Raw genomic sequence first — 27,638 nt, forward strand, 5'->3', positions numbered from 1 at the left:
TAGGATGTTTCTATGTGGCCTCGTTTCCTTAGATCGGCTTGAACAGACGCCCTAGCTTCTTCTTCGCCGGACTTCGAAGAATGTAGGATATATTCTCCTGAATTTCCGTGCCGCATCCTTTGTGATAAAGCTTCTTTGCGTAACTGAAAGTGCATTCGCCTTGCCGTATCTGTATTTTCTCGTCTCAGTGTCTCATCGTGAAGGTCCCGCTCAGCCCACGTCAATGTGAGATGTGTCATGGCCCAGTGGCACAACATGGAACTCCGGGTGTCTGGTACTAGCATGTCGAAAAGAAATCCAAGGCCAAAGGATAACATCGACAGTGTAATTATATACTCGCTTGACCTGATGCGCATAGTTTTGCTTGCATGGAGAATAATAAGTACTACCACAGCAAGAAGCGGAGGATAGTACTTTACGGCTTGATACACTGACATAGCTAGCGCAGAGAGTAGGAAACAGGCCCCAGCGTTTGGATTTGCCTCCTGGAATTCTTGGTAGAAAGAAGAGATCTTCATGATGAAAGACGAGGCGGGCGAGTTGGTCGTCGAGCAGTAGCTGAAGTTGTGAAGTTGATCCAAGTAGAGTTATGAGTTGTGGAATTGATCCAGGTAGAGTTGTAGAAGTGAATAAGATGTAGTCAGCCAGGCTTTATAAGAGCAGTATTGCTGTTCAGCGGCCCCGCTTACCCTATTTCACCAAAACATCAACATTGTAAAGTTTGTTGAGCCCGACAAAAAGGAATTTCGAGTCATGTGGCCCGGGTTGATTTACTGCAACTGTGTTCAACAGTGCCAAATGTATGGACATATATGTACCAAGGTTCGTTTCAAAACACAGTCGCTAAGTTCTGTACCACATTTTTATCAGACAATACAGACCATAAAGGACTCAGGGAGATGACACACTGGGTTAGAGGCCGCTTAATAAGTAGTAATAGGCAAATGAAACATGCCTGATAGAAGTCAGGTTATGTGCGTGGGAGCTCAACATATACGCTCACAACAACCTAACATCCAATTATTCACAACTTGGCCCTCCCCTCCTGCCCTCCACCCTCTTCTTTCTCATCCAAGTCTTCAAACCCATCCCAAGCCCCTTCAACGCCACACCACCTGACAAACCTCACCACAATTTTCGCCACCTCCTCATGGACTCCCAATTTCTCCACGTAGAACCTCCTCTGCCCCTCGGGTAGCCGATACCCAGGTACCAACATCCTCTCCACAGAATCCATTGCCATCCGCGCAATCTTCAAGAAATCACCCTCACCCAATCCCCCATCCACCTCCACACCCTCCGTACTACCAACAACCTCCTTTGCACACAGCACCGCCCTAACAAACTTCGCCGAGTGCCCGTCATCAGGATATCTCCTCGCCCTCCTCAGCACCTCCTCCCACCCACCACCGTTCCCCTCCCCCTTCCCCACATACCCCTTCACCCTCTCCACAAATAACTCCGGACACCCGTTCGCCGCATAGATCACGAGGTCCATCCAACCCTTCCAATTCAACAATCTCGCCTTGTGCGCATCGTCCAGCCACTCCAACCCCACCACAAACGTAGGGAACAGCGCGGACAGATTCGCGGAATGCATCATGAAGAACTCGATCGACGGCTTCTTGCGAGGGTGCTGCGCGGCGCCGGATATCAGGATCGTGGAGTGCAGGGTCGCGTGGAGGTGGGTGGCCAGGGAGTCCGGGGTCGGATCGACGTGCCAGTGGGAGAGGATGCTGGGGAGGAGGTGGCCTGCGCGTGGGAGCAGGGCGTCCGTCACGCGGTTTGGGGGATCGGATGCGGTGGTTGCGGTGAGGATTTGGGGGTTGTTGCGGAGGTGGGTGAGGATGGGGATGTAGGATGGGGTGCAGGGTTGGTGTCGATGTTGTTGGAGGTAGCGTTCGGTGGGGAGAAGGATGTCGAGAGGCCAGGTGTCGTGGATGCAGGCTGATGAGAGGGCTTCGGCGACGAGGAGAGGCTGCTGGAATTCGAGAGCGAAACCGAGATGGAGGATGGGGTGGAGGAAACCTTTTCAGCGGTGAGCCAGTGCGGACGAATCGATGTGTGTTGTGAGTTTGGGAAGGTTTAGGGGTTACAGACCACTAAACATCCGTCCTAACAAGTCGGTACCGCTCTCTTCATCGTTGAAGAGGTATTGTTTCAATACTGCTTCCACTCCCTTTTTGGCGATGAGCGCCTGGAAGAAGTGGAGATAGTCGCTGTAGTGTTTGGACTCCCCTAAATGACTTTTGAAGGCCTTCAGATCGGTCATGTCGACTGCAACAGATACTTCACCGTCATCATGATGGGACATTGAAACCTGATACGGTTCGTTCAAATCATACGCCGCCTGTAGTTCCTCTGGCGTTGCACCCAGAGCGTATATCGTGCATATATGATGAACAATGTGATCTGGTCATAACCCTCATTAGTAAACTCGATCTCTTTCCAGTGGCCCGATGCATTATCGACTCACTGTGTAGCCCGACATCATTAAAGAGTGTGTGGTACTTCGCATGATTCAGCATCAATAACTCGCTTGCTTTGTCGGCACTTTCTTGCTGGAGGTCTTTCACGTGCGTGAATCCGGGCGTCTTCTTTGCGTCGAGGTAGACGTTGTATGGGTCTGCGATCCGCGAGAGGAGCTTTTCATTCATCGTGTTGGTTGCGTGGGCAGTTGCTTCTTGTCTTTACTATAGTCGAGTGTTGAGATGGTATTCGTGAAGTCGGAATCGGCGTTGTATGATAAGGGATGCAGAAGATGTCAAGGGTGCTATACGTTAGGTTCTCATCCGCCTTGGCTATAGTGGAGTGCTTCTCATCGTATGCTGGTCGCCGTAGTTAGCCTTACTCGTGGTATTTCAAGATCTCCATGTCAATGTTCAAATGCTTGGAACTACATCGACTTCGAATCTCCGAAGAGAGTTGTTCAAATACCTGCATCTTTCTTACCTGTCTCATGGATAACTGGTCATACTTCCTTCTAGATAAAGCAAAGCCACACTTAATGGAGGAGAAAACGACACTGTGACGAGTTGATCCAACACACACCCCCAGAGCAAAGTCATCATCGAGAATGAGGGGTGGAGCGCCCACATGGTCAACATGAGCATTAGCGCCTGCTCGCCAACAACCATCCCCGGTTTTTCTGGGGTATTCCCCACTCCTGCCCGTCAGTTCCCCACATTTCGAAGCTTGCAGTTTAGGCATGGCTAGCATTCCGAGGCTAAGACAGAATGGCTACTCTGCATTTGCGAATAGATGGGTGGAGATGTGTTGTTACTTGTGATGTTGGTTTGGCTCTTAGTCTGGAGTTCGTGAGGTCGGTGTTCCTGGGAAGATCTAGTGCGCTGACTGCTGGGATGCATGTACATGTATTATGGACTTGATGAGTAGCTATGAATGAATAACCTGGGACGTGAGCGCATTTCGTCTTGTTAATGATGCCATTGTCGCCATGAAATTTTAACCAGATGGTGATAAGAAGAGGGGAGTCACAGTGCCTCGGCATCGCTACGATGAGTACGAGGCTCATGTGCAAGTATCATGTCTCAACCTCAATGTCATGGGAAAGACAACATGAGCAAGTTCCCAGACCCATATCATCATCATCACGAATCACTCACTTCGCAAAGCATGGCCAACGACATTACATTTCCGGGTACCCAAGCCCCTCGGTATCATTCTCATTCTCAGCAGAGATCTAAATCACACTAACGACGTTACTAACCGCAGAGTTCCTCTGCCTCAGCAGGATAACATTCGAATGGGCCGATAGCTACGACAGTAAGGACTTCACCCGGCTCGCTGCAATCCTGGCCCCGGAAGTCACATTGGACTACTCGGAGGCATTCGGGCAGAAGCCGGTTACGATGAGCAAGGAGGCGTTTCTGCAGCTGTCGAGCAGCGAGGACAGGTTGGGTGGGATAGTCGATTGTATTCATCATATCGGTGGGTCGAAATTCGATCGCACGGGGCCGGATAGTGTGACTGGATTCCATCAGGTACGATGTCTCTCTTTCGATTTCAAGTCGTGGTCCCAGATCTATGCCAGACTCATTGATGCTTTGCGGAAAGGTGCGAACGGAGTACAAGCGGTTCAAGACGATGGACAAGAAGGAAGTCGAAGCTTCAGGTCAGGGTTTGACACTCATGGTGCATTGGTACAAAAAGGTCGACGGGGAATGGAAGCTCGCGGGAACGAAACCTGGAGGCAGGATGAATGAATTCAACTTTGACAAGATATTCACACAAAAGCCCCAACAAGCAAAGATCTAATGCCATTTGTATTCCATAACAATAAGGTATTGTTAGGGCCACACATAGAGACACATCCGATGTGATATCTATTAATGACTGCTTCAACTGCCCCAACGATGATCTAGATTTTTTGCTTTCTTATTCGTTTCTTAACTTTCTCTCATCCGTGACATATGGCTTCAATGTTGCTATGCTTTCGCTTGTAATTAAGCTTTAGATGTCAAGCATGTCTTGTAAAAGAATCAGCCTTCTCCTATGGAGCAAAGCATGCCTGTAAGAACTTGGCAGACCTAATTCTCAAGCCCAAGGTTGGGGTTCGTATCGCCTTCGTGTGAGAGATGGTGAGGGTTTTGTATTGAATCTGCACCGCTGGTTCATCGCATAGATGCCAACCATTCGTCCGCCTCTGACCATTGTTTCTTCTCGGACTCCTTGACAAGGTTGCCGCTTGTCTTGACACCTTGGAAAACTGCATCCCAGAGATCGAATGCTAGCTTAAGATCGTTATCGAAGTCTTCCGATTGCGGGAAATAGCGTGTTGATACAGTTTCCCTGACCTGTTCCTTGGCCTTGGCTGAGGTAGGCTCGGACTGGTTGTGGAGCTCATCGAGATAAGACTTCATGGCGACGCTGAGCGCACAGTTCACAGGGAGAAGGAATGGTAAACTGGAGTCCGTCAGTATTGTGGCTGATTATATATGGTTAGATTTACGTACTCGATAGCAAGCGCTGGGATGCTTTTGATATCACGTTTGGCATATCCGCCCATCAACATTTGAGTCGCACTTGCTTCAACAAGATCTCGCAGGGTTTGACGGACAACGTTGATGACCGAGTTGTAGCCGAGTAGATGTTGGCTGAGAGGGCCTGTGAAACCAATTGGCTTATGGTGGAGAGGAAGTAAACCAGCAACACGGGAAAGCAACAGGTTGAATTCTCTGTCCTTTGCTACACAAAGAGTCAGTCAAATGTTGGCTAGATAGGAAAGATATACGCACGCTCACCGCGTATCGGCGCGCCATTGTAATTGGGGAACATTGCAGGGTCGGCATTGAGGACACCCAATCGAAGAAGCTCAACAGCTGCAAGAGCAGCCTCTTCAAGGTCAGCATTTCCCTTCAGGGAAGTCATGACCGCAAGAAGGGTCTTGCCCCATGCAGTCAGATTGTGGTTGACGTCGACATAATCCCGTACAGCGAGGAAGCGCCATATGGTGTTGTACGTGATTTCGGCATCAGTGGAAAGGGGCTGTAAGACAATTAGTAGATGAAGTAGAGTTGATACAGGACCTACATACGCTCTTAACATCCCTCGTGCTACTGGATTTGGACACAAAATCTGGGTTTTGCAACGCCAGAACTGCCGACCCGAGATATCCATTTGACTATGACATGTTAGCTTGCGATAATCACCATTAGGGAAGAGGGGACCGACCTTGTACTGAGAGACGATGTCCTTGAACGTTGCCTCCTTCACGTTCCAGCTCTCGGCAACGCGTCTTGTCTCGTCCTTGCCGCCAGTGTTGATCGCAGCAGTGCGAGAAGATCCCGACGGGTCGGGAAACCAGCACTTTAGGTTCAAATCCTTGTGAGTATACCAATTGTGCAGGCTCGAGGAGATCAAATTCAGAGTTGTTGTCCGAAGTGGATTCAGCTTGGAGCTAACGAGTTTCTGGTACTCGGCGGAATCTCCACCATCCATGGGTGGGGGTTCGAGGATCTCGTTGAAAGAACGCCATCTAAGAACGCGAGAGTTGATCAGGCCTCGCGAGAGGTAATGGTACATTTCATCAGGAAGTCGCTGGCCGATAAACTCGTGTGCATCAACAGGAAGCTGTTCCTCGTTGAGCGTTTCAAGCTTTCCGTCGGTGGTGATGATTGGGGAGTGCTTCACTACCATACGAGCCTTGCGAAAGTTTTCGGGATATGTTAGGGCTCGGAGCTTCGGGTCATCTTTATTAGCATTGACCACGGCGTTTCCAGAACGGCCGCCATTCGTGATCAATTCGATAGCACCGAGTGGCTTCAGAATCTTAGTTCGGTTTGCCGTCTCCAGTGTAGGAATGGTTGGGAGCAACTGAGACCCAGCCAGGAGACAGGCATCGACGAAGGTGTCCTCCGAAACATCCATACCATTAACAAACTTCCTCATCTCTGCAATGCACCTCGATCGTCTGACCCAGTGGAACTGGTTGTTCTCGAAATCAAAGTCTGTGATGACCCTGTCGCAATCAAAGAGGACCATCTCGGAGGAGCCGGCGACTATGTGTACTTTCTTGTGTTTTAGTAGGTATGCAATCTACTACCTGTCAGCGCAAAATTTGGTGTCTGGGTAGGGTGCAAGTTACTTGTGCCCATGAGCCGTAAGGTGCCACGAGGAAGGGAATATCGCTGCGGACAAGAATTGATTGAAGAGCGCGATAGAGGTCTTCGGGAATGACATAATCTATAACAGCGTCAGACTTTGTAAAGTGTGTGAAGGGTGCGGACGAATTACTTGATTCTCCAAACTTGCCCACGGACTCGTGTGCTTGCCCATTGTCGTATAGATTCCATGCACTTGTGTTGGTCGCAGCACCCTCCCTTCGCTGCTGAAAAGGGTCTACTTGTTGTGTTAGATCGATGCCGCTGAAGACGAAGATAGGTCGAATCTGAAGCCTCGCGAAGCTTTCAAGATCATCTTTGACGTGAAGGTCCAGCCCGAGCGGGACACCCCCAAGAGCCGGGACAAGAGGTTCTTTGGCACGACGGTGATTGAATATGCGGGTTTGGATGTAGTCGGCGGCGTCAATGGCGATTTGCGAGTCTGCGAGGTCATCCAATGCGGAGACCTCGCCCAAAACGTTGGACCACCTGTCGAAGTCGCGAATCATGGCTGGGACGTGGGTCGAGTGCGACGGTTGGTGTGTTGAGATTGATTTGAATTGCGGTCGTAGTATTCCTTGGGATCTCCTCTATATCTGTTGGGCAGGTCAGGGAGAATGTTTTTTGTTGTGAGGTGCGAGACGATTGCGGGGGTGAGTGTGAGAGTGTGAGAGATGAAGCTGGGCTGGCTGGTGAATTTGGTGCTGCAACATTAAACAGTTGACCATCGAGCTGCTGGGCTTGGCGCGGCACCCCACCCCTGCCGGGTTTGACTATTCTGGGGTTAGCGCCAGGTACGGTCACTACATACCATACCTTACCTATAGATATCGTGATAGAGGATGCAACTTGCACACATCTGATGAGTTATTGGATTGACTTTGATAAGATTGACATCACTTGCAAGAATCCGGAAAGCTGAACTAAGCTTGACGGTGGGCTCACTTGGAAACCCACAGCAGTCGCTCAGATTTGCTTACATCTACTTGTCATCGTTATCTATCACCCGATCGTCATCTTTCTCTGTTCATATTCAGATCAAGATGTCACACTCGGACAATCCGGATGCAGGAATACCCGTCATCGATATTTCAACCCCGTCTGTGGAGGTAGCAAAGCAGGTGTTGGACGCAGCATCCACTTATGGATTTCTCTTCATCAAGAATGATGGCATAACCATACCTCCAAGTGACATCGAAGAAATGTTCAAGCTTGTATGCTCTCAAAAAGTACCTCCCAATCCAAGACACTACTCCATGCTAACTTGATAAACCACCAAAGTCTCAAGAATTCTTCAAGCAACCCAAGGAGCAGAAATCCGACTTCGCCATCCACTCCGACAAAGCAGGAGGCATCAATCGCGGATGGGTGACGATGGCCGGCGAATCCCTCGACCCCGAAGGACAAAAGCAAGGAGATCCCAAAGAGTAAAAACACCCACCAATTCGTCCTCTCAAATCATCCCCAGAAAAAGAACCCACCATTAACGAAACCCCCCCAACTCATCCAGAGCATTCAACATCGGCCCACCGTCCCCGCTCCTCCAACTCCAACCACTCCCACCCCCATTATCCTCCTCCACCGCCCTCATCCTCCGCTTCCAAACCGCCTGCCACGCCCTCTGCACCACCATCCTCAACCTCCTCGGCACCGCGCTCGAAACCCCAGACCCATCCTGGTTCGCCGTCCGGCACGACCAGTCCCTCGGCCCCTCCGGCACCATCTTCCGCCTCCTCTACTACCCTCAAACCACCACCCCCTCGCCCTCCTCAGGCCCTTGCATCCGCGCAGGCGCCCACTCAGACTACGGCTCCCTGACCCTCCTCTTCCGCCTCCCAGGTCAACCAGGCCTCGAACTCCTCACCACCTCGTCCGGGACCTGGAAACCCGTCCCCGTGAACCCGTCCCCGACTACCCTCTCCACTCCCCCGATCCTCGTCAACATAGGCGACCTCCTCAGCTTTTGGACGGGCGGCATGCTGAAGAGCACGGTGCATCGTGTTACTTTCTCCGGGGGCGAGGAGCGACACAGTATGGCGTATTTCTGCCATCCGCTCGACGAGGTGGAGCTGGTGCGTGTGCCGAGTGCTGTCATTGAGGGGTTTGGGGATCGCGGGGAGGGGGAGCTGGAGGTGCAGAGGAGGAAGGTTGGGGTTACGGGGGAGGGGGAGAGGATCACGGCGAAGGAGCATTTGAGGAGGAGGTTGGAGGTTACGTATGGGCTGTGAATGTGTTTCTGGATGGCATTGTGTTGTTTGGGTAAGGGGAGGTCTAGGGAATGTAGGTATGTGGGTGGCTGTTTATGATTTTGTTGGATATAAATACGCTCGTAGATGGCGACTCCAGTACCCTCGCTCTCCCCAATATCTCAAACCACGGGGGGGATTGCTCAATCACTTATGATTTACACACATATTAGACACATATATCACATCAGAATCTCAAGGCACCATGCATTTCCAGTTTACTTGTAATATTATCTCCATCTGATTCTCATAATCGCAGGCAATAGCAATACTCTCTATTGCCAAAAAAGCTGATCTACATGATTCGATGTATTCGATGTATGATACATGTACGTATGTGTGATTTACCTCGTTCCCAACGCCAAGCGCTATGCAAAATGCTCGTAAAAGACGGGGGGACACGAAGTTGTATGTAGCTAGATGCCACGGGTTGGAGAGTTTCTGTACCGCGGGACTGTGACAAGATTGGTGAGAGAAAAAGGGGGAAAAGTTGGGAGTGATGATAGCACGGGATGTACAAGGGAGACTGTGGGTGATGATAGCACGTGATGTACTGGGGATCAAGAATTGGTCGAGGGAGAGGAAGGCGAAAAGGGGTAGAGGACAAGATTGCCTATCCTCTTCTCCGCCTTCCAGCCCGAATCTGTCTATCGTCGACAACCTCGCCGGCAACGACGTCCCTGACGACGCCGATGCTTCTGACGACGCCGGCGGATTCTTCGTCAACGGTGCCGCCCAGGGCGAGGATCATCTTCTCTCGCGCCTCCTGCGCGCCAGGCGCGTCCCAGCCTAGTTCCTGGCTGGGTTCGTACTCTGCGATGCCTGTAGCTTGTCTCTTGGGGGCAGCGCGCGGCTCTGGTGGTTCGTGGAGGCTGCGGGCTCTTTCCTCTGCGACGACTGAACTTGCCCTGGAGGTGGGCTCGTCTGCTGTGGAAGGGTTGGAGCGCGTGGATGTTGCGCGACCGAGTTGGCGGCGAGGCTGGCGCTTGGTGGTTGCGTTTGTGTTGGATGTTGGTTTGCGATGGGCGAGGAGCTCTGACATTATGGACGAATAGTCTGGCTTGGCTTCTTCAATGCTAGCGGCGGCTGGGGGTGCGGATGCCCGATCGGAAGTAGGATCCTGGGGCGCTGTCGGATCTGTTACAGCCTTTCCATCATTTCGTGTTGTGATTGAACGCGCCTTGGATGAAGGTGATCTGGCATTGGAGGTATTCGATGAAGTTGAGGGCCGTCTAGGAGAGTTTACGCTGGGATGGATGTCTTGGAGTGGATGTGACGCTGGGCCATCATATAATTCAATTGAAGGTTCCTCGTCGTCCTGTCTGATCGTTGTAGTGGCAGCTTCCGTGGCTGAGGCTGGCGTTGGGTCTGCAGAGGCGGACAAGTTCAACTCTAATGATCGGGCGCTGCTTCGACTACCTTGCGGTTGAGATTTGCCTGACGGTTTCGAAGCGTGTGCTTTTCTTCGCAGCTTCGCGCTGTCCTCCTCTGAGAGAGGAGCAGTTGGCACTTCTGTGAAAGGGTCAGGCCGGCGCCGTGATCGTTGACGGTCGCCTGCATCGATGTGAACAAGCGAATAGGGTTCGTAGGGCTGTCGTTGTCCAGTTCGGATACATTCCCATAGCCACTCTGCGCTCACCACCTGTATGCGATTACTCCTGGCGAACTTGAGTTTGGCTTCATTGGGTGTTGTTGAGCTGCAAACAATGGTACTGGTTTTGGTGGTGAGATATTCATCATAACTTGCGCCTAGCGAATTGTTAGTCGTCAGATCGAATGACTGAAAGCTTAGTGCAAGAAGCGTACCCATCAACGCAACAACCTTCGTCACTTGCAGTAGCTCAATGCCACTGAACCCCGTGGAGTTGATGATGAGACCATCGAAGCCTACACTGATTTAGTATACAAAAATAGCAAGACGTTGGGAAACGGACGGACCGCTAATGCTTAACTTGTTGAATGGTTGGCAGAGAATACTCTCGTAGGGGTCCACTAGGCTCTTTTTGTGCAAACACTGTTCGACCCACCAGTTGGTGACTAACGACAAGTCTCCGGCGCCTCCCGGTAGCGATGCAAGGTCGCTCGCAACGTCGTGAGGGACCACAAGAAAAGCCTTTCTTCGGACATCGTTCGGAAGGGTAGGAATGATTTCCGGTCCCTGGAGAACAACTGCGCCGTTGCCAGAAAGATGGTCTCGCAAGATATTCGTCTAAGCCGTCGTCAGTCAATTCCCGATGTCGGTGCTGGTTTCATTGCGAACATTACCTTGTGGGAGTCGAACGCGTGTATGAGGACACTACGATGTTGAAAGATGCCATCATTGACACGTGAGAGTTGCTGCGGAGGCCCGGTTGTAAGCGCAGGGTCTGGAAGCATAATCTTGTCCAGCTGAGCTGGAGCATTGATGGCCAGACTGTTCCCACTTGCTACGTCAACGGGATCCGTCCAGTCATCCCCGTCAGCCTTCTGCTGCTCTAACCCCACAGCTGTGATACCGGCCCACAGAGCCTCGCTCTGGGTACCCATCCGCGAGCTAGCCGAACGTCTTAATTTTCGCCTGAGAGGATTCACAGGTCTCGGCTCGTCAGGATCTCTTGCTCGTTTTCCCAATTGATTGGTGGGGCTCTGCCTCCGATCCCATGCGCCTTTTCCGCGATCCTCGGATGCCATGGTGGGATGGAAAAAGCTCTCGTCGAGGGCCATTCCTCGCTGACAGCTCTGCTCGAACCATTCCCATGTCACTATGTTCATTTGCCAATTGATGGCGTGTTCGTACTTCTTGCCCGTCGGTGTAGCCGCTATCAGATGGGTCACGCTCTTCGTCAAGTCGCCGTGATATTCGGCTCCGTTGTGCACGACAGTTTCCTGAATGTATTTCCGCTGATCCGCTGCAACGTATTAGTTGAAATTGCTCGTGTTTGAAAGGGGCAGGGCGCGCAGTACGATCATCGAAGCCAGTTAGGCATATCTTGAGGCCGTAGAATGCTGGCAATTTGTACTGTTTCTCCATGCCTTCCACATCCACGTCCTCGCCCTCCATCCATATTGTTCGTAGCGCCTCTAGCCATTCCGGGGCCAGCACCTTGACATCCTCTCGTGACTTTGCGACATAACGGTATTTTGCGCTGTTGGTACTTCCAACAATGAGATGTGTGACGTCGGAGGTTAGATCGAGTTTAATGGTCGCGCCCATTTGCGCCCCAATGGCGGCGAGTTGAGTCTAGCATGGCATCAGCATGATACGAAGTCGGTGGAGCGGAAAGGGAGACGGAGTCGAAGAAGGGGTACTGACGCGCTGTTCTGGGGGAATCGAGGTGCAACAGAGGACAACGCCTGTGAGAGGCATCTCCCTCATCCCTGACGATAATAAATTAGCATATGTTGAAGGGAGTCAGAAGCAAAAGGGCTGGGGTATCTCACCATGTCCCCCATCTGTCGTGGCCATGTCGACTGTGGACGGTGCATTCGTTGATTTGGGCTTCGTTCACAATCGCGATGTTTCGAAATGCAAAAGCGCGAAAGCGCGCCAGACCGCAACGCGGTCCCCCGCATTGGTCACGTGACACAGCGTTGTACCCCAAGACAAAGATCCATCAGCCTGGATGCGACTGGACAGGACGGCGTTCTATTTTCGACCAACTGACAGATGATGGGCATAATAACGCCTTTGTTAAGACACCAGATTGTTTACATTATTGCATGCTTGTAGCCCTGGAGCCGCCCACTTAGACCCAGTAGTGACAATACCCACACAGAGAAGCAAAAAATGCTAGTTGTCGCACATTGTTCGCCTCACATTCAATCAAGATGCCTCCATGCCAAAATCGAGTTTTTGCATCTCCGGACTCATGACGCACTTGCGAAGCCTACATGAGCCTTGTGCCATGCACGACCGCGCACACGCTTCTGGGATGTGCAGGCCGGAAAAGCTTCTTTCAACACTGTGTACGTGTGTGCGATGAGCGGGCACTCTTGAATGGAGGGGAAATTTGGCCGAGCACCAAGTCGAATCACCATGCACATCGAGCCCACTTTCGCGGTGATCGTCATCATCATCGAGAGCATCGGGGTGATGCAAAAAAAAAAAAAAAGGCCAGCGACATCACCATGGGGATTGCAAAAATGACCGAATACAGTACCCCGGCGACCGATCGCTACGCTATTTGGACACAGATTTATGTCCTGGACATCCCAAATGGGGCTTCGCGTAGTCGGGAATAAACCATGATTTGCTGTCCATGATGCTGGCCAACAAGCGTGCAAGGTTGGGCCGGCTCTGGCGGGATGGATGCTGCGAGGAGGATGCAGGACCAGGCAAAACCAGGCAAACCTAAGAAGGACGGAGACGGTAGAAAGAGGAAAAAAACAGGAAAGTAATAGTCTCATCATCCATACATGCATGATACAGAGAATAGGTAGTAGGTAGATGAGTTTTACGAGACAAGGGGAAAGGGGATTGCTGTAACGGGGTGGCCCCAATTCCTTGAAGGACTTGGACTTGGGACTTGGACTTTGGAGGACCTTGGGTTGGTGGCACATGCACGCAATCTTACCACCAGTACAATCTCACCGTCTCCCCCACCCCAAGAGGGCAGAGACAACAACAAAGACCTTGGCTGTCTAGACCGCAGTAGACTGTTGACGTATTGCGGCTTGGAATGGCTTCCTGATCTCCAAGAAGTTTCCGTTTGGTTACTTGTTATTGTCGACCCCTCTTCGCGACGGGCGCCGAGGGTGGCTCAGTAGGCTTTCGTAGTCGTACCTCGTAGACATGCCAGGTTGGTTCAGGTCAGGATAGGATGTCAGCGGGCCGCTGTAGTCAGAAGCCATTAATTACTGAGTCCTAGCGGTGGCCCTGCAGCTCCAGGGTCAGAAGGATACAATACCTCGTAGCAATGTGGTGCTCACTGGTGCACTGCCGCAAATCATTCTTGATAAGATGCCAAATATCATTACTGGACTCGGGGACTTGCGAGGAGGCCCAGGAGGGTGTGCGTGTGCGTGTGCGTGTGCATGTGTGTGATCATGTGTTATCCGGTGTTTCCCACGCTGCATAGGCAAGAATTGGAAGTTGAATGAAGTTGTGGAGAGAGAGGAGAAGGTGAGGGGGATGCAAGGAGAGTCCAGACCGAATGAGCCGGTGCCGGTTGATTGGAGCTACATGAAAACGCATGTTTAAACATTGGATGTAACTATTGGGGTTTCCCAGGATGGCCGTAAGGTAGATGCCCGTGAAGACTTGGAGTTTGATATATTTTTTCTGGAGACGGAGAATGAAAATAATTGCAGAGTACACAGTAGCTTTGGCGACAACTAGGGGCACGGGGCAGGCAGAGGGGAGTGTAATTGTGTGTATTGTGTATGGTGTTTGTGTGATGTGAGTGGAGTATCTAGACAGTAGACAGTAGACAGTAACTACGAGTACTGTGTAGAGAGCAGGCGGATTATGATGTAACCGGCGTCTGAGCGTTGGACGATGCGCCAACACGGGCCACCTGCGTCCATCCATAATCTGTTAAAGCTTAGAAGGAACCGACTCAGAACCGACACATCCGCTGTCAGACAGGACCAGTCGATGATTGATCTGAATGGGCATTGTGCGATGCAATAATACCGATAATACTCGTGAGTCGTAACTGAAGATGAAAAAATTCTTCACTTCTCCGTATCTTGTCTAGTAAATTAAATCTAAAGGATGCAGGTAACGAACGACTTGCTCGTACGAGGGATGGCCATATCCACGTCCATGTTCACGTTCACGATCACGACCACGACCATGGCTGCGACAACTATGTACCTAGGTACTTTGTTGGCAGTATCAATTGGCACCTGCTACAAGGTAAACAATGGTGAGTCCTGGGCATCAAAGCACAGCAAAGCAACAAAGCACAAGCAAAGCAAAAGCAAATCAGCGCACAGTCCCCTTCCCTTGACAGATCAATTTTTGGTCAGATCTCACTAGGTGGTGGCTGTTCTAGGTACAATACAGTAAGTAGATTCCAATTCTACGGAATATTCAGCACGCAATTGCAAATCCTATACGGAGTAATGTGTTGTCCTGCCCTGCCCTGCCTCGGTGTTCATTAATATAATCTATTATTTATTACTTATCGGGAAGGGCTGTGTCTCATTGCGATAACCATTACCTCGTAGCAACGGTGAACCTATTCTGTCGCATGATTGATAGATAATCTACTCCGTACTGGTTGGAAGTCGCCGTTCCGCTACTGTTACTAACTACTCTGTAGTGACTGTGTAGTGACTTTACTTGTGGTAGAGGCTGTAGTGACTGGTCCACCGCCTTTACACAGTAGACTACTCAAGAGAGTGAGGAGATCAGCGGCCGCGGCTTCCTTCCCCACACGACACGACGTTGGCATCCCCCAACCTATCACCAGTCGCCAGTCACAGGTCGTTCTTTCTCATCTTGCATCTAATGACTGTTTGGGCATAAGCCACACATCGATTACTCGTTCGTATACTAGAGGTAGAGGTAGCCTCTATTACTTGTATAGTATAGTATAGTATAGTATAGTACGTACTTACTGTAATGGACTGGTAAGGAAGGAAGGCGCAGGCCCGACTCTTGATCTCCGCGTCATCCGTCATCCGACCCTGTCCATCTTTTCTCTTTCTCTCTTTCTAACTTGACACTAACCACCATCATTTCTCAAATTCTTCTTCCTCTTGACAATATTCTCCGCTCTCTCATACGCATCACCTCAACTCGTACGAATACCTGCAGAAATCTTCGAACTAGTCAGGAATAGCAGCATATCCCTGCTCTGTCCTTGCCCCAGATCCCTTCCGATCACAGGCCGATTCCAATCCGACGCCTCGCCGAGTTTCGATTTCCTAGGATCCCCCCCTAACCTACTGTACTGTAACCAACACAACACAACCATTACCATTACGAGCATACAAGAGTGACAAGACAAGGTAGGTCACCGTAATTGTATTACTTATTACTATATCTTCCAAGCGCAAAACCTAGAAACACCAAACACACACACCCCCTCCATCCTCCATCCCTCCATCCAGCCCTCCCACCATCTTCCCTAACCTACCTAATCAACCCTACCTAACCCTACTTCCTACTTCCTACTTCCTACTTCCTACTTATCCTGCTACGGCTACGTAGCTACCTCATACCTTGGTCCTCTCGCCCATCCAAACAACTACTAGTACTCTACTCGTAGCCACTCGTCCTTCCGCCCTGTCCTAATCACTACACTTACCCTTAACCTTCATCATTTTATAACTCAGCACGCACGGTCGTCCTTACCTTTCTGACTGTGCAGCAAGAAAGTCTACCGTCCCATCCCATCCCATCCTATCCTATCCCCCGCCATCAATAATACGACTACCGCTTCGTCTTCCGCCTAGGGGCCCCTCCCGAGCACTTCCGCCCATTTTCTCTCCGATCCACTTCTCTCTTCTACTGTGGCATGTGGCCATTGTTCTTCTGATTCATTATTACCATGCCCGCGACACCGTCTTAACAACCCATTCTTGACCTGTGTGAGTCCCTGTCTCATTTCCCATTTCCCATTTCCCATTTCCCTTCGCTGTCTCCCGCAAGGTGCAAGGAAGCACTCTCCAATCACCTCCTGTCCCTTCCCAAAATCGTACCGATATGGTACCTGGACATGCAACCGTAGCCAGGAAACCCTTTGTACCGCCGTTGCACCTTTGATGCGTTGCACAAACCCACTTCCTGTTTGACACTTCCCTATTCATTACTATCCTCCCGTCCTGTCCTCTCCTCTCCTCCCTGATCCAATTCAATTCCCATCTTATCCAGTCCTCACGTCCTCTTCTTTCTCTCCTCCCTCTATATCTCCTCTTCCTCCATATCGCGTGGCTGTCTGGGTCTCTGGAAACATTCCTTCCCTGCTTGGACGCCGTCCGCCTTCCTCCTCCTTCAATCGCTGCCCATTCCTCAGCAATTGAACCCTGCTTTGCTCACACTTCCGCCATGACAGAATATTTGCAAGTGTACACAGATCGTGGCCGACTCTCTTATATCCCGGAGCACTTATACAATCCCAACCGGCGTCGAGGTCTCTACCGTGGACGAAATCGCCGACCGCACCGCATACACATAGCCCACGTAGCCCCAGACCCCTCATTACTCCGCCGACAACAATCCTCAAGTAGCAGCGCCTACATATTAGAAAAGCTGGCGGGCCCTCGAGATAACGCCAAACGTTTCCTTAAGTCCTTGATCGATACCCACTTCCCCCAACCCAACACCGCCACCGTCGCGGACGATACCTCTCCCAGGTCCTCTCTCAACAGCCGCAGAGCTTCCCTTTCGACCACATCCGACAGTAGGAGGCAGTCGGGATTGACGGACGAGATGAGGCAAAGTCACAATAGGAATTCGAGCGTCGGCTCGACCGGTCCCAGACCTACTCTAGCCGATGGTGCTCGTTCTTCGGGTAGACAGTCCGCAAAGAGTGTTATTAGCAGTGTGGTTAGATCGGTACCAGAGGAAAAGCCGCTCGCTTCGGGCAACGGTATCAATGTCAACATCTCCCTGACAGAGCCGGTGCTATTCCTCCAGGGTTTTGAGCAATCGGATAGTTCCTCTGAGCGTAGCACTGCCATGCTTCGAGGATCCCTCCAATTGCACGTCACGAAGCCAGCCAAGATCAAGGCACTCACCCTCAAATTTCGCGGAAAGGCATTGACAAAATGGCCCGAAGGTAGGATAGATTTAATCGTCTGATTTCGTCATATAGTGCTAACATTATCTCAAGGTATTCCTCCGAAGAAGGTCGATTTCGAAGAATCCGACACCATCATGAGCCATACCTGGCCATTTTTCAACGCTCAATTCCCCACTGCTGAGGCCGGAACAGGAGCCGATCAGGTAGACCTCCTGAAGGGCGCTGCCGGATCCCTGGCCCCTCAAAAGAGCCTCTTTGGAAGCTCGCCGAATGCTTCATCAACGAGTCTAACTTCGAAAGAAGCCAAAAGGCTCTCCCTCCAAGTGAATCAATCTAGGAGTTTCGGAAAGGGCGAATCCTCGACGAATGGTCCTTCGGTTGCACAAAAGGGGTACCGAACTTTCAACCCAGGTGACTACACCTACAATTTCGAGTTGCCGCTGGATAGCCGTCTCCCAGAAACGATCGATGTGGAACTGGGATCAGTGAAGTACGAGCTGGAAGCGACTGTTGAACGCGCCGGGGCTTTCCGTGCCAATCTCATCGGTACCAAAGAGGTCACTCTCATCCGCGCACCATCAGAAGGATCCCTCGAGCAAGTCGAACCGATTGCAATCAGCCGGAGCTGGGAAGACCAGCTGCACTATGATATAGTCATATCTGGCAAATCATTCCCTCTTGGAGCGCAGGTGCCGATTGCCTTCAAACTGACGCCCTTGGCAAAGGTCCAATGCCACAGGATCAAGGTCTTCGTCACGGAGAATGTCGAATACTTCTGCTCGAACAAACGTGTGCACCGCATGGAGCCAGTCCGCAAGGTCCAACTTTTCGAGAAGAGAGCCGACAGCCCGCCCACAAGTACGTTTCCCGGGAGCACAATGCGCATTGTGTCTGGTGGTGGCGTTCCGTACGACCAGAGGGCGGCTGCTTCCAGAGGCGACAGCGTACAAGTGCAGGATCCCTCCAATCTCCTCGGTGACCTCAACGGCGACGTTAATGTCGGTCCTACCGAAATGGAATTCAATGTGCAACTTCCAAGTTGCCACAACATGAGAGATAAGGACAAGCATGCAAGACTGCATTTCGATACTACGTATCAGAACATTCAAGTGCACCACTGGATCAAGATCGTGATGCGACTTTCCCGGCCTGACCAGAACGACCCGTCGAAGAGGAGGCATTTCGAGATCTCGATTGATTCACCTTTCCACATCCTGTCTTGCCAGGCGACTCAGGCCAACACAGCTCTCCCGGCCTATTCGTCACCCGAGACAGCAACCGAACAGGCGCGCACGCCCGAGTGCGGTTGCCCCGGCGCCCCCGTCCGTCGTACATCGCCCTCCAGCTTCGTCCCAACCCTGGAGTCGCTGTCACGGTCGCGTGCAAGCTCCAATGCCTCGCCTCCCAATATTTCGCTCCCAAGAGTCGATACTGCCGGACTGGCTCGCCCTCAGCAAGCACACATTGGCGGTCCCAATGACTCGACCGTACAGCGGCCGATCCACTTGATGAGAGCACCCTCATTCAACCCTCCTCCATTCGAGGAGGACGAGCCACCGCCACCTCTTGAGACTCCTCCTCCGCTATACGAGACCATCGCCTCCCCTACGAGCGGATTGGCGGATTACTTTTCAAGGTTGTCCGATGCATACGAAGACGAGCATGACAGCGAAGGGGAGAGCAGTGGCACCCGACGCATCGAAATCCCCCTCACGCCAGGTAGCCGCGTGAACAGCCGAAGCATGGATGAACGAAGGACGTGGCTACCAGTTGGGCATTAAGGCCCATGCGACAACGTAACGACGATATGATATATTTGACTGGGGTAGGAGGTGGACTCATTACGACGTGTGGATATCATTAACCGCGTATTTCTTGCATGGTAATCTATGGACTGGGACATAGCATTGATGACAGGGTTCGTTTTGTTTTGTTGATCTTTTATCATTTTTGGACATTCATTTTTCCGGGCCAGGCGACTTGAGCTTTGAGCGAGCGCGAAACAGCGCTAAGAAAAATTCGGCTCTCGACTCCAGGATGGTCCTGGAGCGGCGTTCTTACGTGTCTGGAAGCATCATCCCGACTCTCATTTGTGGGGACTTTTTTCTGGTTTCGATCCTTTAATCGAGGCGAAATAGGGCGAACACGGTTGGGCAACAACATCTCAGGCATGACGTGTATACCTCGCTACGAGTTTTTCTTTTTTTCTATTTTGTCATTTCATTTGTAAATACCGGATCGCCATGGCGATAACGCGATGTTTATGTCTAGGTATGGATTGGGAAGTTGAACATCTACTTGTATATACAGCGGGAGTCTTGGCGAGACGAATGAAATGGTCAGAGGATTAGAAAGCGCAAGAACTTTTGGTACATACACAATCTTGCAAACAGACCGACCCCCCTTATTACAAAAAAATGCTGATAAAATATGATCGCCACCCTTTTCATATATATCATTATTACAGAACTACATTCCCATGAAGATTACATCAACCACAATGAGCGTAGTAGTGAGTACGTTGATGCTTCAGTATATATTTTTTTTCCCACTATTTTCAAATGCGGATCCAAGACGGGTCGGTCGATTGTGAGAAGGGGCTTTACCGCATGCATGTAATACACTCTGAAGCGAGTTGAATTGAATCAAAGTTTCACAAATCTTTCCAACCTATCGTATCGTCTAAATCGTTGAAAATAATAGCTAAAGAGCTTGTTTGTTTTTCTTCAGTTATATGGCGGTAGAGGGCGAGAGAGATGTCGGTCCAGGATGTTTTGGGTGGTTTTTGATCGGTTCAATGTATGGGTCTTGGGAGATGCCGTTGTTTCCTTTTGCATTGTGAGAGATGAGATGGAGTTGGTGATGGTAAGGTTTCTGAGGTGTTGGCGTGGGACGGACGTGTGTTGGACTGGATGAATGTGGTCTAGTTCTAAGCTACCTAGGTAGGTAGCTATCCTGGAATTTATCTGATATGGGTGCTTTATAGATGTTATGCATTAATTTGAATTTAGAAAAGATTCAAGAAATTCTACCCGTTTCATTAATGATTAGGTGCATGTTTGTTCCTAGCTGCAATGGGCCTTCATATACCACTCTTTGCAACATATTCCTTCCACCTCACGGGTTGATCCTCTCAAATCTCTAGGCTTCCAGCTAAGCTCGCACCATTGAAGTAACCTTGATCCTCCATGAACAAGAAATTCTCCAACATCAGTTGCGCTACAACTTCTGGAAATTGAGACCGGAATTGCTCAGCACCAACCTGTAAATACTTTGCATGCTTTCCAGTGGCACTCTCGATGTCTTGGAGGATTCGTTCTATGTTGTAGCAGCCCTCTCGCCCCAAGGACTTGCATTCCGACGAGGGCGTCGCGGTTCTTTATGATAGCCTTGACGAATTTATCTGCATATATACGTTAGTGACTGACTAGGTTTGCAAACACGTATAATATGTATGGAACATTCCCCGCCTGTATCTTCAACAACGTCGATCAGTGGTAGTTTCGATTCTTTGCTGATAGGATATGTGAGCGTATACGAGTCTTCTAGATCCTCCTGTAGCTGTTGGTGGAAGTCGGACATGAAGCATCCAGGCAGGCAGGAAGAAGGTTACTGGCACGCTGCTCTCTGGCGTATGTACGTCTCGATTTCCGCCTTTGTGTCACAAACTTCGAGACGTGCTGCTGCAAGCGGCCGTTCGTGATTTTCCTTTCACAGGGAGGAGGGATGAATAGATGAGATAGTTGGGAGACTCCAACTTCTTCTGCAATATCGGTGACGTTCTTGCCCTGGGTTTATCTCCGTCGCAGGATTCCCTGTGTTGGTGGTAAGAAATACGGTGTGAGAGTCCTTCATAGCGCTCCTGAGGGACTCCTTCGAGTTAAGGTCGGCCTGTTGGGGGATTGAATCTAGCCGCTGCTACATACTGCGTCTGGCAGCTTGCCGAAATTACTTCAACGCCTTGCTGGCTCAGTGTTGTCGCAGCTGGCTTATTAGTATCTCGCGTCATCCCTCGGATCTTGAAGGCCTTGGAGAGAGTTTGGGTCGGCGAGGACGAGTTTAATGACGGAACCTTCTTGGTCCCCAGTCGCGCCAAAGACGGTGAGAATCTTGGACATGTTGGAAAGAATGTAGGGTAATAGAATGGGCGATGCCTGGAACGTTTCTGACGCTGATGTTTGTTAAACCACAAAACCGAATGTGTTGCTGTTTTCTCCTCACGTATAAAATCGAAAGGATAGCCTTAATTTCAAGCATCCATCTGTAACGCTGAGAAGTTCCTCAGATAACCAGCCTTCGGACATAGATAGAATTTCCTCCGAGTGTTGATTAATGGATGCTTCTGTCTTCAGTTAGTGAAAGGTACTGACTGCCACAGCCTAACGGAGATAACGGCGGTAACCAATGTGCAACTTATTCGTCGTCGATCCACCGAAATTCGACCGTTTGAGGGGTTCGGATTTTGACAAAGAGACCCGGAGGCACTAATTCAATTCGTTGGTTGTTGTTGTCTGCTCTCCAGATCCTTGTGAGCCCATCACGCTGGCTTCAGGCCATTCGGAGTTTATGCAGCTTGATGACACCTCGAGGCGATATAAGAATGGCCGACGACCACTTCAATTGATGTTATACAACATCCTGTCTTCTTCAAATCAACATCGATTGTTTGTATAAAAATACCTTACAATTTGCGCCGCATTCCGAACAGTTGAAACACTGAGAAAATCAGTCCACACCATCACAATGTCCACCACCTTCCAGCCCGCCCCAGAGCCACCAACTGAGCTCGGCCGCTACCGCGTCCTTTCTGAGACTGCCGGTGTGCGTGTCTCCCCTCTCTGCTTGGGCGGCATGTCCATTGGCTCTTCATGGACTGGCCTTTTGGGTACCATGGACAAAGAGCAATCCTTCAAGCTTCTCGACGCCTTCTACGAGAGGGGCGGCAACTTCATCGACACCGCCAACAACTATCAGGATGAAGATTCCGAGAAGTACATTGGCGAATGGATGAAAGAAAGAGGCAACCGTGATTTGATGTTCATCGCAACCAAGGTACCTTTCCGTCAACGCCCACTTACATCAAGCATAAGATATGGGATGCTGACAATCTAGAAGTACACAACGCAATACCGCTCCCACGAGCTCGGCAAAGGCAAGACCGTCAACTACTGCGGCAACCACAAGAAGTCGCTCCACCTTTCCGTGCGCGCCTCCCTTGCCAAGCTGCAAACAGACTACATCGACCTCCTCTACGTGCACTGGTGGGACTGGACCACTTCGATCAAAGAAGTAATGGACTCCCTGCACATCCTCGTCGAGCAAGGCAAGGTCCTCTATCTCGGCATCTCCGACACCCCCGCGTGGATCGTCGCCGCCGCGAACACCTACGCCCTGGACCACGGCAAGACGCCGTTCTCGGTCTACCAGGGCCGCTGGAACGTGCTGCTGCGCGACTTTGAGCGCGACATCATCCCCATGGCACGCCACTTCAACATGGCGCTGTGTCCCTGGGACGTCCTGGGCGGTGGCAAGTTCCAGACGAGCAAGCAGCTCGAGGAGCGGAGGAAAGCCAACGAGGGCTTGCGTGCCTTCGCTGGTCCGGAGCAGACCGAGGACGAAGCTCGTGCCAGCGCCGTGTTGGAGGAGGTGGCCGGCGAAATCGGCGCTGATAGCATCCAGGCGGTGGCACTGGCGTACGTGATGCAGAAGGCGAGATACGTTTTCCCCATGATCGGGGGAAGGAAGGTCGAGCATCTCGACGATAACATTAAGGCGCTCAGCTTGCACCTGTCGGAGGAGCAGATCCAGAAGCTGGACGGCATCAAGGAGTTTGACGTCGGCTTCCCTGCCAACTTTGTTGGTGGCGATCCTCATGAAAATGGTGGAAAGCAGAATTTCCTTATGGAGGCAACAGCTAAGCTGGCGTGGCACCAGCGTGGTAAACCAATTGGTCGTGAGTAAAGAGGTGTTGAGGGGGTCGACTTTCCTATACCAGCCACTGCAGAGATCTGCCTTTTTCGAACTTTTCGGCGACACGTAGGTGCGCTCCACTTGCTGGCCTACCCAACGACCGTCGCGATTCTCTGTGTTGAATTCTCCGGCAGACTTGAATATACCACCTCCCAACGCCCTTCACGGACAAAGGCCCATACCTTCAGATTCCCACATCGGTATAATCTCGCGTTCGAAGTCACGCAGTGCAGCGTTCCAATGGCCTTGATAGACACTGAACTGGGCCAGGCCGTGGTGCCGGGAGTCTGTGAGTGCTTGTTAGTTACAAAAATAGTAATTTAACAGAGTATATACATACACTCGTTACACTTGACAATCACCTATGCAGGAGAGTCATTGATGCCAAGATACGGCACCTTGCCATTGACGATCAAGTTGTGAAGGCTGCTCATTGTACAATCCCACCAATGCACCAGAATAGATCAATGTAATTAGTTTGTGACTTTTGCAAACTGCTCTCGACCGAGTGCTTTAGGCTCTTTGCGTGGCTGCCCTAGAAGCTGCTTTGGATTGACCTTGGTGAATCCATTCGTGTACTTGGTAGCGAGCACGGTCTCATCTCGGATTCCCCTTGCTCCTGAGCCATTCTCCAAGCTATTCGTTTAGACTCTTCATCCTGGTAGCTGTTTGTAGTATTCAAGGAATTACCTCCTTGCTCGTGAAAACGATTCAAGATAGCAAATGCAGTCTCCCTTGTACACTCGCCCATAAATCCCGTCTAGGCGTCGCCAAAATTCATTGTACCCAAACAAAGCGGGGATACTCGGACGCCCACAGTTGGCCATAGGAGGCGGCAGTGACCCAGAAGGCTTTCGGGCTTCTTTGCTGGGGCAAAAGCCATTGCGGTTGAGGATCGGTTCGCACTGAAGGAAATTCGACCGTCTCTGGTAAAGATAACTTCGTCGGATCCATACAATCGTTTGCCTACACGCTAAAGCTCGCGACATAGAAGAGAATCATCTTCTAGCCTTTTGCGAAGAAAGCGCATTATTGGCAAGCTATGTGCCTTACCCCCACCTGCCAACGTGGTCGTACCATCAAAAGTGTCGCGTACCGTAGGGCTGGAGCAGGTGGTGGGCGAATACTACCAAGAGGTTCATTGACTGTTACTGAGACATTCGAGCCTCTGCTCATACTATGTTCTTCAATCACCTATTGCTACTCTGTCTCTCGTGCGCCAACCTATTCTTACATCGTTCGTTCTCGCGTCATTTGTCAAAATTCAAATAGTTGTTGAGGTGCTTTTCCGTATACCGCACGGGCCTAATTCGCAGGAATAATTATTTCTCCAAAGCCGTGAAGTGTCCGAGTACCGTAGACTGTGTGACTGTGTATCGTTGGTCAGAACTCCCAGCCCTACCAGCACAGTCATCATGACAACCGAGCCATGTCCTCCGCCGCTGGAAACTCGGGGCTATCGTTCCTGACTCTTAGTCCCGGGTCGTGGCGGGAATACCACCAGCCAACCAGACGACAACCTTTGAGTTCTTTTTCCTATCTGTAACATTCATCACAGTCCCCACGAGGTACGTACCTAGATATCCGAATTCGATCAAGTCTACAATTAACAGAACAGCATGGAGCGATATGACGTGGATGGCTGCAGGATTGCGCTAGAACGTCCCCCCTGGCCACGCTAGAAGGTCTGGAAGGATAGGGCAGGACAATGTAGTTCGTCTTGCAGAGAGAAATGGTTCCTGAATATATTTGTATATAAGGTCCAGAGGTACTTCACTATTTTGATATCTCATACTCATTCGCCACATCTTCTCCTCATTGTCCAATCTAGTCATTGCAACTGCAATTGCAACTACAATCCATCACTCTTCAACACATATTCTACCATCATCCTCATAACAAATATATCAACCATGGCTGATAGTACGCCGGAAAGACATATCGGCGAGGAACTCTCCCGCACCGAAACGAAGCAAACACTGACCAACCTGGGTTTGTCGCCTATACCTCCCCCCTTGGACTACAATTACCCCGAGGTTGGCCGCGAGACCGATCCCGTCTTCCCTGAAGAGTACACTCTCGAGACCGCGACAGGTCTGGTGCCCGAACGCACCTTGGAACAGATCCGATCGCGGGAATCAGTGGCCAGTAGACACAGCTCGAGGCGAGAATCCGATTTGGAAAAGTCGGAGCTGCCGTCCGAGTTTGTGACATTCACCATCAATGACCCCGAAAACCCCCAAAACTGGTCGAGGGTATACCGGTGGTACCTCACCATCGTGGCCTCCATGCTCGTCGTCTGTATAGCCTTCGGCTCTTCCAACGTCACTGGTGGTCTCGGTCTGATTCAGGAGAAATACCATGTCTCCCTCGAGGTCGCTATTCTGACTTGCTCCATCATGGTCCTGGGTTTCGCAGTCGGTCCCCTACTATGGTCGCCCTTATCAGAGATCATCGGTCGACAACCCGTATACATCATCTCAATGCTTCTCTACACCATCTTCAACATCCCCTGTGCGCTCTCGCCCAACATTGGCGGCCTCTTGGTGTGCAGGTTCCTCTGTGGTGTCTTCTCCAGTTCTGGTCTGTCCCTCGCTGGTGGAACCATTGCTGATATCTGGAACATCAAGGACCGCGGAATGGCTATTGCCTACTTCGCTGCCGCACCATACTGCGGACCGGTCCTGGGCCCCATCGTCTGTGGCTGGATCAACGTGGGCACTCACCGTCTGGACCTCTTCTTCTGGGTCAACCTTGCCTTTGCCGGAGCCATGCTCGTCCTTGTCGGCGCCATTCCCGAGACCTACAGCCCCGTCATTCTCAAGCGCCGCGCAGCCAAACTCCGCAAGGAGACGGGAAACCCCAACATCAAGACTGAGCAGGAGAAAGTCAAGTTGACCTTCGGCGACATCGTCCGCACCAGCCTCATCCGCCCCATCACCATGATCCTCACCGAGCCCGTCCTCGACCTCATGTGCATGTACATTGTGCTCATCTACGCCATGCTGTACGCCTTCTTCTTCGCCTACCCCGTCATCTTCACCGAGCTCTACCACTACAACGACGGCCAGATCGGCCTCATGTTCATCCCAATCCTCATCGGCGCGGGCTTCGCCCTCGTCGCCACCCCCTTCATCGAGCACCACTTCGTCCGCATCTGCGCACGCCGCGCACCGACCCCGGAAGACCGCCTCATCGGCGCCCTCATCGGCTCCCCCTTCATCCCCATCTCCCTCTTCATCCTCGGCGCGACCTCCTACCCGCACATCATCTGGGTGGGCCCCGCCTCCTCGGGCATCGCCTTCGGCTTCGGCATGGTCCTCTGCTACTACTCCGTCAACAACTACATCATCGACTCGTACCAGAAGTACGCCGCGTCCGCGCTGGCCGCGAAAGTGTTCCTCAGGTCCGGCGGCGGCGCCGCCTTCCCGCTGTTCATCACGCAGATGTATCACCGACTCGGGCTGCAGTGGGCGTCGTGGCTGTTGGCGTTCATCGGCGTGGGCATGGTGTTCATCCCGTATGCGTTTTACTTCTTCGGAAAGGTGCTCAGGGCGAGGTTGAATGGGAGTAATAAGGCGTAGGATGGCGATGTAAGGGGGTGAGTGGGTGGGTGAAGGGAACGAGTGAGAGGTGCATGGCGCGCTCATGCAAGTTGTTTTGTTTCATTGCATTGTAATCATATATGGGGGGTTGGTATGTTGTTTTCAACTTGGGCGTTTCGTAAGATGGCAGGCGGGCGAAAAGTATAGCATTTGCATTGGGATAGGAGTTGTTCGACTCTAGCATAGTCTTTCTACTGTATTAATAGTAATTACTCGATGATAAATTTAATAATTTACAAATCTGCTATTGCATTCCAACAATTATTGTGTTTGAATTGGGCGGGGTATCTGAATCGATAGTGTTATTTCACGTTTTTCATTAAGAACTACCTTTTAATTATGTCAAAAAAGCAAGAAATAATTAATATCTTGTAACAGGAGTTTTTACATGTATACATGCATGCTAATTAAATGCACAACAGTCACGCACGTTAATTAATTGCAAGTCCAATTCTAGTTTATTGAATGAGTACATAGCTATCTGTTTAGCATTTGATCATTTCTTCCAATAGTCTTACA

At 50.9% G+C, this 27,638-nt stretch overlaps 11 protein-coding genes across 11 annotated transcripts; 6 read left to right on the forward strand and 5 right to left on the reverse strand.

Annotated features, from left to right (window-relative positions):
- Positions 1 to 991: 991 nt before the first annotated feature.
- On the reverse strand, positions 992 to 2,970 carry BU24DRAFT_90151 (uncharacterized protein). The gene is made up of 4 exons (XM_033534777.1): positions 2,942 to 2,970; positions 2,477 to 2,828; positions 2,101 to 2,412; positions 992 to 2,028 (listed from the first exon to the last, which is right to left on the reverse strand). Exons 2-4 carry the CDS (start codon positions 2,655 to 2,657, stop codon positions 1,025 to 1,027), a joined length of 1,497 nt encoding a protein of 498 aa, XP_033377410.1. The 5' UTR covers positions 2,658 to 2,828; positions 2,942 to 2,970; the 3' UTR covers positions 992 to 1,024.
- Positions 2,971 to 3,579: 609 nt separating this feature from the next.
- BU24DRAFT_468468 (conidial pigment biosynthesis scytalone dehydratase Arp1) lies at positions 3,580 to 4,278 on the forward strand (the record flags this gene model as incomplete). The annotated part of the gene is made up of 3 exons (XM_033532525.1): positions 3,580 to 3,661; positions 3,736 to 4,004; positions 4,078 to 4,278. The coding sequence occupies 3 exons, from the start codon at positions 3,580 to 3,582 to the stop codon at positions 4,276 to 4,278; spliced, it is 552 nt and encodes a 183-aa protein (XP_033377411.1).
- Positions 4,279 to 4,430: 152 nt separating this feature from the next.
- On the reverse strand, positions 4,431 to 5,685 carry BU24DRAFT_90435 (uncharacterized protein). The gene is made up of 4 exons (XM_033534781.1): positions 5,558 to 5,685; positions 5,259 to 5,508; positions 4,977 to 5,208; positions 4,431 to 4,926 (listed from the first exon to the last, which is right to left on the reverse strand). The coding sequence occupies exons 2-4, from the start codon at positions 5,389 to 5,391 to the stop codon at positions 4,635 to 4,637; spliced, it is 657 nt and encodes a 218-aa protein (XP_033377412.1). The 5' UTR covers positions 5,392 to 5,508; positions 5,558 to 5,685; the 3' UTR covers positions 4,431 to 4,634.
- Positions 5,686 to 7,948: 2,263 nt separating this feature from the next.
- On the forward strand, positions 7,949 to 9,086 carry BU24DRAFT_429012 (Clavaminate synthase-like protein). The gene is made up of 2 exons (XM_033529625.1): positions 7,949 to 8,050; positions 8,134 to 9,086. Exons 1-2 carry the CDS (start codon positions 7,998 to 8,000, stop codon positions 8,849 to 8,851), a joined length of 771 nt encoding a protein of 256 aa, XP_033377413.1. The 5' UTR covers positions 7,949 to 7,997; the 3' UTR covers positions 8,852 to 9,086.
- Positions 9,087 to 9,482: 396 nt separating this feature from the next.
- On the reverse strand, positions 9,483 to 12,314 carry BU24DRAFT_468471 (uncharacterized protein; the record flags this gene model as incomplete). Its single annotated transcript, XM_033532526.1, has 7 exons — positions 9,483 to 10,618; positions 10,676 to 10,756; positions 10,808 to 11,078; positions 11,135 to 11,757; positions 11,813 to 12,089; positions 12,162 to 12,226; positions 12,290 to 12,314. 7 exons carry the CDS (start codon positions 12,312 to 12,314, stop codon positions 9,483 to 9,485), a joined length of 2,478 nt encoding a protein of 825 aa, XP_033377414.1.
- Positions 12,315 to 12,420: 106 nt separating this feature from the next.
- BU24DRAFT_90169 (uncharacterized protein) lies at positions 12,421 to 13,623 on the reverse strand. Its single transcript, XM_033534779.1, has one exon. It carries the CDS (start codon positions 13,406 to 13,408, stop codon positions 12,716 to 12,718), a length of 693 nt encoding a protein of 230 aa, XP_033377415.1. The 5' UTR covers positions 13,409 to 13,623; the 3' UTR covers positions 12,421 to 12,715.
- Positions 13,624 to 14,471, reverse strand: BU24DRAFT_90168 (uncharacterized protein). The gene is made up of 2 exons (XM_033534778.1): positions 13,778 to 14,471; positions 13,624 to 13,724 (listed from the first exon to the last, which is right to left on the reverse strand). The coding sequence occupies exon 1, from the start codon at positions 14,376 to 14,378 to the stop codon at positions 13,893 to 13,895; it is 486 nt and encodes a 161-aa protein (XP_033377416.1). The 5' UTR covers positions 14,379 to 14,471; the 3' UTR covers positions 13,624 to 13,724; positions 13,778 to 13,892.
- BU24DRAFT_90367 (uncharacterized protein) lies at positions 14,413 to 15,183 on the forward strand. The gene is made up of 3 exons (XM_033534780.1): positions 14,413 to 14,494; positions 14,571 to 14,857; positions 15,118 to 15,183. The coding sequence occupies exon 2, from the start codon at positions 14,598 to 14,600 to the stop codon at positions 14,829 to 14,831; it is 234 nt and encodes a 77-aa protein (XP_033377417.1). The 5' UTR covers positions 14,413 to 14,494; positions 14,571 to 14,597; the 3' UTR covers positions 14,832 to 14,857; positions 15,118 to 15,183.
- Positions 15,184 to 16,847: 1,664 nt separating this feature from the next.
- BU24DRAFT_359305 (uncharacterized protein) lies at positions 16,848 to 19,325 on the forward strand (the record flags this gene model as incomplete). The annotated part of the gene is made up of 2 exons (XM_033524037.1): positions 16,848 to 17,580; positions 17,635 to 19,325. 2 exons carry the CDS (start codon positions 16,848 to 16,850, stop codon positions 19,323 to 19,325), a joined length of 2,424 nt encoding a protein of 807 aa, XP_033377418.1.
- Positions 19,326 to 22,184: 2,859 nt separating this feature from the next.
- On the forward strand, positions 22,185 to 23,794 carry BU24DRAFT_429016 (aryl-alcohol dehydrogenase). The gene is made up of 2 exons (XM_033529626.1): positions 22,185 to 22,596; positions 22,660 to 23,794. Exons 1-2 carry the CDS (start codon positions 22,288 to 22,290, stop codon positions 23,503 to 23,505), a joined length of 1,155 nt encoding a protein of 384 aa, XP_033377419.1. The 5' UTR covers positions 22,185 to 22,287; the 3' UTR covers positions 23,506 to 23,794.
- Positions 23,795 to 25,130: 1,336 nt separating this feature from the next.
- Positions 25,131 to 27,278, forward strand: BU24DRAFT_429019 (MFS transporter). The gene has a single exon (XM_033529627.1). It carries the CDS (start codon positions 25,428 to 25,430, stop codon positions 27,096 to 27,098), a length of 1,671 nt encoding a protein of 556 aa, XP_033377420.1. The 5' UTR covers positions 25,131 to 25,427; the 3' UTR covers positions 27,099 to 27,278.
- Positions 27,279 to 27,638: the final 360 nt, after the last annotated feature.

The sequence above is a fragment of the Aaosphaeria arxii genome (assembly GCF_010015735.1).
Source record: "Aaosphaeria arxii CBS 175.79 unplaced genomic scaffold BU24scaffold_15, whole genome shotgun sequence".
Taxonomy (NCBI): domain Eukaryota; kingdom Fungi; phylum Ascomycota; class Dothideomycetes; order Pleosporales; genus Aaosphaeria; species Aaosphaeria arxii.

Coding starts and splice junctions, on each gene's coding strand:
- BU24DRAFT_90435 (XM_033534781.1), bottom strand. CDS start 5,391: ATGACTTCCCTGAAGGGAAATGCTGACCTTGAAGAGGCTGCTCTTGCA. Junction 5,209..5,258: donor CGCGCCGATACGCGGTGAGC/GTGCGTATATCT, acceptor CTCTTTGTGTAG/CAAAGGACAGAGAATTCAAC. Junction 4,927..4,976: donor ATCCCAGCGCTTGCTATCGA/GTACGTAAATCT, acceptor GACGGACTCCAG/TTTACCATTCCTTCTCCCTG.
- BU24DRAFT_90169 (XM_033534779.1), bottom strand. CDS start 13,408: ATGTGCCACCAACCCAAGGTCCTCCAAAGTCCAAGTCCCAAGTCCAAG.
- BU24DRAFT_429012 (XM_033529625.1), top strand. CDS start 7,998: ATGGCCGGCGAATCCCTCGACCCCGAAGGACAAAAGCAAGGAGATCCC. Junction 8,051..8,133: donor AAGCAAGGAGATCCCAAAGA/GTAAAAACACCC, acceptor CAACTCATCCAG/AGCATTCAACATCGGCCCAC.
- BU24DRAFT_90151 (XM_033534777.1), bottom strand. CDS start 2,657: ATGAATGAAAAGCTCCTCTCGCGGATCGCAGACCCATACAACGTCTAC. Junction 2,413..2,476: donor TAATGATGTCGGGCTACACA/GTGAGTCGATAA, acceptor GGTTATGACCAG/ATCACATTGTTCATCATATA. Junction 2,029..2,100: donor GTTAGGACGGATGTTTAGTG/GTCTGTAACCCC, acceptor ACCGCTGAAAAG/GTTTCCTCCACCCCATCCTC.
- BU24DRAFT_90367 (XM_033534780.1), top strand. CDS start 14,598: ATGGCCATATCCACGTCCATGTTCACGTTCACGATCACGACCACGACC.
- BU24DRAFT_90168 (XM_033534778.1), bottom strand. CDS start 14,378: ATGGATGGACGCAGGTGGCCCGTGTTGGCGCATCGTCCAACGCTCAGA.
- BU24DRAFT_429016 (XM_033529626.1), top strand. CDS start 22,288: ATGTCCACCACCTTCCAGCCCGCCCCAGAGCCACCAACTGAGCTCGGC. Junction 22,597..22,659: donor TGATGTTCATCGCAACCAAG/GTACCTTTCCGT, acceptor ACAATCTAGAAG/TACACAACGCAATACCGCTC.
- BU24DRAFT_429019 (XM_033529627.1), top strand. CDS start 25,428: ATGGCTGATAGTACGCCGGAAAGACATATCGGCGAGGAACTCTCCCGC.